Source organism: Abrus precatorius, unplaced genomic scaffold (genome assembly GCF_003935025.1).
Source record: "Abrus precatorius isolate BTA unplaced genomic scaffold, Abrus_2018 Scaffold10, whole genome shotgun sequence".
Lineage (NCBI taxonomy): Eukaryota > Viridiplantae > Streptophyta > Magnoliopsida > Fabales > Fabaceae > Abrus > Abrus precatorius.
In genome coordinates, this window is record NW_020874292.1 from 21,900,621 (window position 1) to 21,911,803 (window position 11,183).

The 11,183-nt window shown below is 26.7% G+C and overlaps 1 protein-coding gene across 2 annotated transcripts; it reads left to right on the forward strand.

The window, feature by feature from the left end:
* The first annotated feature begins 7,394 nt into the window (after positions 1-7,394).
* LOC113848935 (squalene monooxygenase-like) lies at positions 7,395-10,911 on the forward strand. Of its 2 annotated transcripts, none has more exons than XM_027478371.1 (8): positions 7,395-7,759; positions 8,187-8,298; positions 8,462-8,636; positions 8,730-8,898; positions 9,176-9,394; positions 9,506-9,781; positions 9,969-10,247; positions 10,499-10,911. In XM_027478371.1, the coding sequence occupies exons 1-8, from the start codon at positions 7,523-7,525 to the stop codon at positions 10,610-10,612; spliced, it is 1,581 nt and encodes a 526-aa protein (XP_027334172.1). In that variant the 5' UTR covers positions 7,395-7,522; the 3' UTR covers positions 10,613-10,911. The 2 variants fall into 2 exon arrangements, with proteins under 2 accessions (XP_027334172.1, XP_027334181.1); XM_027478380.1 differs by lacking the exon at positions 7,395-7,759 and adding an exon at positions 7,819-7,859.
* The last annotated feature ends 272 nt before the right edge of the window (positions 10,912-11,183 follow it).

Sequence of the window (11,183 nt, forward strand, 5' to 3'; positions counted from 1 at the left end):
TGAGGCCTCTATGTGATTGGAATATAAATATTCCTAATAGATCATAAGAGTTACTGAAATTGTCTCAAAAAGGCTACATTAACAAAGTTATAAAGAGATTCAAAATGGAAAAGTGCTCATTAGGAGTGATTTTAATTCAAAATAGAGACAAGTTTAATGAAATGCAATGTCTCAAGAATGAGTTGGAAAGGAAAGCAATGAAATTTATTTCCTATGCATTAGTGGTCAGGAGTTTAATGTATGCTCAAATATGCACTCAAACGGATATCGGTTTTGCTGTTGCAATGTTAGGCAGATATCAAAGTAATCCTGAAATGGACCACGGTAAGGTTGCAGAGAAAGTCCTTAGATATTTATAAGACATTAAAGATTACATGCTTACTTATAGGAGATCTGGTCACCTAGAAGTGGTTGGCTACTCGAATTCAAACTATGCTCGGTATATAGACTCGAGGAAATCGACCTTGGCTACATTTTCTTATTAGCTGGAGGTGTAATTTCATGTACGAGCAAAAATGAGTTCATCATTGTTACGTCTACCATGGAAGCAAAATTTGTGACATGCTTTGATGTCATTATTCATGCTTTATGCCTGCGAAACTTTGTCTTAGGACTTGATATTGTTGACAGTAGTAAAAAGTTGCTAAGAATGTACTGTGATAATTTTGTAGTTGTCTTCTTCTCTAAGAATAATAAGTACTCAAAAGGAGCAAAGCATATATGGACTTAAAAATACTTATCAGTGAAAGAAGAAATGCAAAAAATAGAAAGTATTTATGAAGCATATTGGTACTGATCTGATGATAACGGATCTGCTAACTAAATGATTGCCCTCTAAAATGTTTACTAGCTATGTTAGAAGAATTGACATTTCAGACAAGTCCTTGTTACCATGATTGTGTAATTTACACACACACATATATATATAAATTGTTTTGCTCATATTATTGTAGATATTTCGAGAATTCAATAAAAATATTATTTCTGCTTGCTCACTTGTTATATGAATTATGTTATGTATCTATAGTTTAAGTTGATAATAGTTTGGGTGTTAAAAACTCATCAAAGTTGCAGTGTGACTAATTAAAGTTATTTGATTTGAGTTAGTTCTGTGATACTTGGAAGGAATAATGTTGCATGATGATTTGTGACCACCATGATCTAATTCACTCAATTGAATTAAAGATGATGACTTGATTATTTCAATGATATGTGTACTCACATTTTGTTGAATCTTTAAGTTATCACATAGGTCAAGTAGGAGATTGTTGAATTACTTTAATAATCTATATATTGGCCTAAGTAACTTATAATATGTTCTAATTAATAATTTAATGTTATGGTGGTTAAATATAAAATATAGTCATTGAAGTTATAATTATCAATATAATTATAAAGAAACTTTCCTTTCTTCTTTCATTTAAAATAAAAGAGTAGTTATCAAATAAAAAGTTACGATATTCTCTAATATACAATTATTATATTTCACGATCTAAAAAAGGAAGAAAGAGTTAAAAAAAAAAACTACAAAGCGCTCAACACTATCAAAAGGATGTAATATAAAAAAATAATAAATTTATATCAGTGCTCTCTAAACTCTTAATTGTATGAGAACTATATATTATTGTGAAATCACATAATTTAAAATTAATGAGAATAATAATTTAGTATAATGAAATAAAATCTAACATAAAAAAATAATAATTTGATATAAAGAAATAAAATCTAACATAAAAAACATAGTGAATTATTAATATTGAAAGGAAATTCATGTGTTTTACGATTGAAAATTGTTAAACTCTATTTTTATGGTCGAGTTTAATCATTAAAAAACTAAATTTTATTAAGAAATGTTTATTATATTCTGTAACTTTAATATAATAAAAGTATATTTTAATAAAATTATTGAGTGTTTAAATTTAACTTTAATAATTTGTTTCATTTTAAATTCATGCTAGCCGACTAGTTTGGAGTAGTAGTAAGAATAATTTTATGCGCAATTTCTTGAACGTTGTTAGCATTATTTATTAATTAAATATTTTTTTTTCACCAACCATACTCATTCAAGAATTCAACAGCTTGTAAGTTAGCGAAAAGCAGGTGAAAGAAATACTTTTGTGTACGTACGGAGAAGAGTCCATTTTTATTTTGAGGTATATTGTAATAATTTAAATAATATAATTGTATTGGTTAATGTGAATTGTTCACGAGCGATGAAAAGAATTGTATGGCAGTTAATAATTAAAATAAATGATCATTTCTTAAAGAATTAAGTTATACATGTTTAGTCTCTAAATTGTTAATTAGAAGCTAAGAAAAAGATGAAGAGAGAAAATAGTAATGGAATATATAACCAGTTTTTGATTGGATCGTGATCGATATAATTACACTCCTACAATATTACAAAATATTTATCTTTTACACATTATAATGTTTGGTCCGGTGAAAACAATAAATAAGAAAAATATCGTATTTTTATTATTTAAGTGACTAAAAATATAAAAGAGAATGAAGTTTAGGAGTGGTATTTACAGGTTAAAGGAAGTTCGCCTTCTAACTAGCGTGGAAAGGGACAAAAGACTGTATATTTTTCATTTTAATTGTTTGAAAAATAAAATAAATTATTTAATAACATAAAATAAATACAAAATTTTAATTATATTAATAATAATATAATACAATTAAATATTTAATTTAAAATCAGCTTTTAAATCAATATCAATGTTTTATAATATTTATTTCTGTTGTTTATATATATATTTAAATAAATAAATATACATTTATATTTATATTTATATTTATTTAAATAAAACATACTTTTTATTTTTGTATTTATGGTGTTTATATTTTTATTTATATATTATTTATGTATTTATTTTAACTAATTTATTCTTCTCATTTCATCATCTAAAGTCTAAAGATGTGTGTTTAAAAATAATAAATCACCTCAAGTTGAAGTCAACTCTTTCCTTAAACATGGATTAAATTTATATTCAAGATCTAATATGATATGGTTTTAAAAAGATCTAAAATTAACAAAATGAGTCAAGCAAAATAAAAATCTGTGCCATTAAAAAATTTAAAAAATAATACAAGTTCAAATAAAAAAGAAAAAAACTTTCAAAGAATATAAATTTAAAGTAAAAAAAAAGAGTTTAAATCATAAATTTAAATTATTTAAAATATTTTATGCAATTCCTTAAACTTGAAATTAATTCACTCTAAATTAATTCAAAAAATATTTTTTAATATATATGTAGCATTATTTATTAATTAATATTTTATTTTTAAAATAATATTTTAAATATAATTTTTAAAAAAAATTAAATTAAGAAATAATATCAATAATATTTTAGAAAAACTTATAATTTTGTTTCCTACAGGATCATGATATTTATGAATTCAGCTGGCAAGATGTCCAAGGCAGAGAAGGCACCACACGTTCAGTATAACCTCTCCCAATCTCTCATTATAATAGTCAAGTTTAATATTTAGTGTGAATATGTATTTATTCATATTTATTTTATTATAAATTTATAATAATATATATATATATATATATATATGAACAAATAAAAAATTAAAAAATAAAACATGAGCAATTAAAAAATAGAATCACATATAAAATAAAAATTTAAAAATTTAAAATATAATTGAATAATTTTTTAAAATATCAAATGTATTTATATTTTTATTTATTATTTATTTAATAAAATGATGTAAAAATAACTAATAAAATATTTTAAAATATGTGTTTAAAAGTGTGTTAATAAATATTAAATATGTCATTTAAATATTTTAAACTGTCATAAAAAATATACATTAAATATCTTTATAATTTTTAACTAATAAATATTTTATTTTTAAAAAATATCTATAATTTTTAATGTATATTTAGACACACATTAAAAGTTATTAATTTTTTTTTGCTGAAATATTAAAAGTTATTAATGAAAATATAATATTATTAACATTAAATTTTAAGATTAACTTTAAATATTAAAAAAAAATTTGAAATAAATTTATTATCTTAAAATTATAGAAATATAATAAACATATTTTGAATAAAAATTTGTTAATATTATTCCTTAAACTTAATTTTAAGCAGGTAATATTTTTGTAAAAATATTAATGTTACGCCGCTAGGATTGATGGCGGCGAGCTTTGATGCCATCTGTCAGCTTGGCATATTCACATGCATGCAGCTTCTCTCACTAAACCACGTCCCTGCCAAAGCATGCATCCGTCACATTTTGGCACTTTTGTAGGGCCAAAGCCCAAAACAGATCCCGAATTTTCAATCTTGCTATATAAATTTTAGGGTTTAGTGAGATTATTAATATTATCGAATCAATATATAAATGATTTTAATTTTCCAGTCATTGATTTGACTACTTGAGGAACTTATTTAGAGAAATCTCAACTGTTGATACAATAATTAGTTTAGATGTAATTTATTATTATTATTATTATTATTATACATATTATATATAATATTAATTATTTTTCTTTCTGTTAAAATTACTTACTTACTTATTTATTTTTAAATTATAATAATGATGATTATATTTCTGCCTTTTTATCTATTTATTAAAAATATTTTTATTATTAACAAAATTAGTCTGAATGGCAAATGATTTGGTATCATAAAGTTTTAAGTTTAAATTTTTATATATGTAAAAAAATTTCTAATAATAGACTCACCCACCACATCTATGTGCATGACCCAGATTCGATTCTGATTAAATTAGATAAAAAATAAAAAAATATATACTTATTTATTTGTTCTAAGTTTAAGAAAATATTAAATAATATTATTTTTTTAATTGTGTTCATGTTTTTATTATTTTACATTCTTATCAAAAACATAAAAATAATAGCCAGTTAAAAATCATTTAAGTATAATTATATTTTTAATTTTAAAATATATCACAATTTTTAGTTTTTATTCTTATAAAAAAAATTATTTTATAGGAAAAAAAGGGATGAGTTAGGGAGAATGAAAGAGATTCTATTACTGCTTAAACAAATATAAATTTGTTTAAATAAAAATTAAGTTGATTGTTGAATTTTTACGTGAACAAAATGAATTTATTTTTTATTTAAATAAGTTAAAATATAATATTATTATTTTTACTTATTTGGATGAATAAGAAAATTTTATTAAAAATTATAAAAATAAAATAATGTATTTTTAAATTTGTTATCATAATATGTTTAACAAAAATTAAATGCTTTTAAAATTTTAATTATACAATTTTTTTTTACTAACAAAAACTCAAGGGTCCTCCCTCACTCCCCTCTCCTTTTTTGTTTTTTTTTTTTTTACTTTTCTCTATTTTAAAAAATTTTCTTGCGAGTCTAGTTGAAAAAATCATTTTTTCTTTTTCCTTTTTCTCCTCTCATCTAAACATTTAAAATTCTCCTTCTTTATTTTAATTAAAAAACGAGTGATATCTCATGTTAAATACTTTAAAAGCATATATCAAATAATGGAAAGACCAATTGATTTATTGCCTTTAAGTTCTAAGTTAAAATTGTGACTTAAGTCTACTTTCATAATTTGTTACTTAATTTATTCACTAAAGTCTTTCTTACTTCTGGGTTCTCCACCGGCTAACACATCGTGAAGCAAAGTCTAGTATACATATCCTCCTTACGTTTAACAAAGCGTAAGCCATTGTTTTACATAAATAAATAAGTAATATTTAAGGTTGCTAAATAATTTTTAGTTTTTATATCTAACAATTTTTTATTTTTAAATAGTCTTTTTTTATCCATACTTAAATGTGGTAGGTGAATCTACTACTTAAAATTTTTTACATATACAAAAACTCAAATTAAAAATTTTATTTAAATGATATCGGGCCGCTTTTCAGATCAATTTTTATTATTTTTTTACAAAGTCTTTTATATTATAAATATTATAGATAATGTATATAATGTTGCCTAACTTATGCTTTTAATTAAAAGTAGGGTCGGCAAGATCCACAAATTAGATTAATTAATCATAAAGCCTATCATATATGTCAAGAATAAAGTTTAAAATATTGAGAACAAAAGGAAAAAAAGTATACAAAGATAATTTAAATTTGTATAATGAAAAAATGTTTATATATCATTATCTTATTCAATAAGAAAAAACAGAAAAATCACGGCGCAGTGTACCTATCTTATAAAATCAATTATTTTGGGTATAAGGGCGTTTGAATTAATTATCTACCTACCACCAGATTGGGCCCGGCTAAGCATCACTCAATCAACATTTAGTTGTGAGACGCACAGCTACAAATAGTGGGACTGCAATTATAATTGCTGCATTACATCCAGCCCCATCGACGTGAAAATCGAAGTGAAAGCGAACAAAAAAACACCGATATTGTTAGTACTTTTTTTTTTTTTTAATAAAAAACACTTATCACTATTTTTTAAATGTAAAAAATAAAGATTTATTTTTATTAAATATTTGCAGAAAATTCTTTTTACCTATAATACTTTTATTTGACTTGAATAAGATTTTACGGTATAAAGAATATAAACTAAAAAAATACTTAATTATATATATATTAATTGTTTAATTTTTTTATATTATTTATTGCGATATTTATAACAATAAAATGTTCATTAATTATTTATATAAATTGGACTCTATTTATACATTTAAGTTTTATTTAAGAATTAATTTTAAAGAAAGAGGGAGAAATTTTGTTTGATGATAAGTGATAATATATATTTAAGAGTTTCTAAACGGCAGATCAAACTTTTTATAATCTATATTTTTTTTATTCTCTTTTCTTCTCTTATCTCTTATCCATTTTTCTTTCTTATAACTTTTAAATAAAGTCTTAAGTTTGAATTATTAATTTGATCATTTTTATTATAAGTATTTTTAGAATACATTTTAAGTTTATAACATATAATTATTGTTTATTAGTTTTATGAACTATTTATTTATTTATTATAAAATAATAAAGAAAATATCAATTAAAGATTTTAATTTTAATATAATATTTTATATTATTGATTTAGAATGTATTTTAGATATTAAATTTAATGTAACTATCATAAAATAACATTTTAATAATATATATCTCCCTCCATGATTGCTAATAAAAGAAAATATTTACACTGTCAATTAAAAAAGAAGAAGCTATTACTGTATTATAATTATATCATGATTAACTTGTTGAAAAGAGAAGTACCATTTTTTACTTTTTAGTTTACAAGAATGAATTAATATCTCATCAAGTGCGAGATTATAATTGGAATAAGATTATCTTTGATAAAAAGAAATATTTATGAGATAGTCACAGGGATTACAAAGGGAAAAAAGGCAAATATGTTCTACAGGTAGCCCCTATAAAAATTAATAAGAGAGAGTTGGCTTGGCTTTTAGTTGAGAAGCTAACACAGAAAAAGTTCACACGTAAAACGGGAGAGGACTACTTTGGTTTTCATTCATCTTCATATATCCTTCTCGTTGATTTTTTTTTCCCTTTATTTCTCAAATTTATTTTTGGAGATGGATTATGAGTATATTCTGGGAGGGATAATAGCTTCTAGTTTGGTGCTTGTGTTTGTTCTATACGGTTCTGCATCAAAGAAGAAGGCCCCAGATTCAGTACATGCAGAAAGTAATGGTAGTATTCTAAGGACTTCAGAAAATCGAAAACACCATGAAGATATCTCAGAAAATGCCGATATCATCATTGTTGGTGCTGGGGTTGCTGGCGCAGCCCTTGCTTACACTCTTGGGAAGGTATAATAAGCCTTTTCCTTCCTGTGATGTTATTTTGTGTTCTTGGGATAATAGCTTTCATATAGGGTATACCTTGTACTTATCAGAAACTGATATTGAGGTAAAATAAGGAAAACAACAATATATAATAATGTTAAAAATCATGTTTGATTGCAGGATGTTTCAAGAGGTTGGAAGAAAGTAGTGTACTTTATTCTGAATGAAATTGTATATAAATGCGAAGATATAGTTGTAGTCTTATATGTTTCATAGAATCTGGTCTTAGACCAACCGAACTAGGGTCACGACAAGGTACTTAAACAATCATAATCCAGAATTGTAGTTATCTATAAGCTCTTGGTAATTTTGAGATGGCCTAACAGAATTTACGTAGGGGATTAATTGTTCTGAAAAGATAGATGATATTGCTCCATGGTTCATGTTTCAGGATGGGAGAAGAGTGCATGTTATTGAAAGGGACCTGACTGAACCAGACAGGATTGTGGGTGAATTGCTACAGCCTGGGGGTTATCTCAAGTTAATTGAATTGGGTCTTGAAGGTAAGCAAGAAACGTGGCATATAATATGACACATGTATGTAACAAAGTAGATCGATGGAAGATTTGTGTGATAATTGAAGTAACTAATGTTAGATGTGAATTCCTCTGCCTCTGCTGGTAAAATTCGAGGCTCTTAACTGCTGAACATTGTGAGTTGTTGTAGATTGTGTGGATGAAATTGATGCTCAGCAAGTTTTTGGCTATGCTCTTTATAAGGATGGGAAAAATACCAAGCTCTCTTATCCCTTGGAAAAATTTCACTCTGATGTGTCTGGACGAAGCTTTCACAATGGCCGTTTCATACAGAGAATGCGAGAGAAGGCTTCATCTCTTCCAAAGTATAACTTTTTACTACCTTTTTTTTTTCAATATTCTATGTTGAAGCCTTTTCTTCCTTACATATTCTTAACATTGTTCCCAATTTTATGCAGTGTAAAATTAGAACAAGGAACTGTCACATCTCTACTGGAAGAAAATGGAATCGTCAAAGGAGTACACTACAAATCCAAGAGTGGACAAGAACTCACAGCAAAGGCTCCCCTGACCATTGTATGTGATGGTTGTTTTTCCAATTTGAGACGTTCTCTTTGCAACCCAAAGGTAATTATTCTAAGGGACTCCTTGATTTCAGAAAATATTTTTTATTTTTATTTTTATTTTTAATTACAATTTTGTTTTTTATTGTGACTTTTTTTAAAGATTTGTATAAGTAACTTTTTCTGTTTTCGAAATTTCTTGTACAAGTAATTAAAAATAAGAAATAAAATAAAAATAAATTAACAGTTTATAATTAAAAATGAAAACAATTTTTTTTCTGAAACGACAAAATCTTAGGTTTTTCATCGGTATAACCTAACAGATAAAATTGTTTATACAGGTTGAGGTGCCATCTCATTTTGTTGGTTTGGTCCTGAAGAACTGCAATCTTCCATATGCAAACCATGGGCACGTTATCTTGGGTGATCCTTCTCCCATTTTGTTTTATCCCATCAGTAGCACTGAGATCAGGTGTTTGGTTGATGTACCTGGCCAAAAATTGCCTTCCCTTGGTAACGGTGACATGGCTCATTATTTGAAAACAGTAGTAGCTCCTCAGGTACAAGCAAGGAACATTCTTACATATTCCAGCTAGATTTTCTTTATTTATTTGCCTAATAGATGTTATATATTTCTTCGAGTTTATGAGAAAGTTGTGTGATTCTTTCAGGTTCCCCAAGAACTTCGTGCTTCTTTTATATCAGCAGTTGACAGAGGAAGCATAAGAAGCATGCCAAACAGAAGCATGCCTGCATCTCCTTTCCCCACACCTGGTGCCCTTCTCATGGGAGATGCTTTTAATATGCGTCACCCTTTAACCGGAGGGGGAATGACTGTGGCTTTGTCTGACACTGTTTTGCTAAGGAATCTTCTTAGACCTTTGCATGATTTGCATGATGCTTCTGCTCTTTGCAAATATCTTGAATCATTCTACACCCTGCGCAAGGTAAATATATAAAAGGACAAAACTTAGCTCCATGAGCATAGGTATTGTTGGTATTATTCTCCAATCAGAATTGGAGTTTCACCTCTGTAATCTTCATGATAAAGGTTGAAATTAAAGATCAATATACTAAAAGCATTATACAAGGTGTAAGCAAAATGTAATAGTTGGTGCCTGATTATGTTTGCAGCCAGTGGCATCTACAATAAACACATTAGCTGGGGCATTATACAAGGTGTTTTGTGCATCTCCTGACCCAGCTAGTAAGGAAATGCGCCAGGCATGTTTTGATTATTTGAGCCTTGGTGGTGCTTTCTCTGATGGACCAATAGCTCTACTTTCTGGTCTAAATCCTCGTCCATTAAGCTTGGTTCTCCACTTCTTTGCGGTGGCTATATATGGTGTTGGCCGCTTGCTAATACCTTTTCCTTCTCCAAAACGAATGTGGATCGGAGCTAGATTGATTTCTGTGAGTACTTCTCCATTTCCTTTTGGTTAAACAGATATAATCTTTGCATGAGTGGCTGGTTTTACTACACAATTAATGAATGTTGATAATATTCAAATCATTTTGACACGGACTTTATTAGTTTTTATTATTTTAATGTATATTAAACTTTTAACTAATTGTGTCTGTGAATATTGTGTTCATGCAAGAATTACTTGCAAATTATTAGTTAAGGGTGCAATAAATTTACGATTTTGCTCTTGACATTTCAGGGTGCGTCAGGTATAATTTTCCCCATTATCAAGGCTGAAGGAATTAGGCAAATGTTTTTCCCAGCAACTGTGCCAGCATATTACAGAGCACCTCCTACCAGTTTGCATAATTGAATACACATCTTGGAAGGAAAGGCATCAATATATAATCTGTGCACGCATTCTTAGTAACTGTGGTTTGCCCTACCTAAAAGAATAAAAGAGCCTACAGGGAAATTGTTTATTTATAATGCTCCATTTATATTAGGGCATTGATATTGTGCATGCGCAATATATTATGCATTGATAAAATATGAATAAGTATTGTCTAATTTAGGACAAAACTAAGTTTCAAAGTTAAATCTTCCAAGTATGAGACTTGAGAAATGTAACGCTTTGTCTTTGATAAAAAGTTCGTATTTTTTGGCTGGTAGTATATCATTTTTGTATGGCTATCACTTAAAAAGAGAGACAAAGAATGTGATGTGAAAAGATGTCCTTGTGTATTGTGATAAAGAAGCTATGATAGTGGGCACGAAGTGAAAAAGCGTGACCAGAAATTATAGTAAGACAAAATAAGTGAATTCTTATGGAAATTGGAAGACTTTTAAGAGAGAGAATGAATGATGGGAAAGTAATGCTCAACTTCGACGGAATAATTAGTTTCCTTTCAAAGTGGGAAGACTCTGACTCCAAATTGAGTATC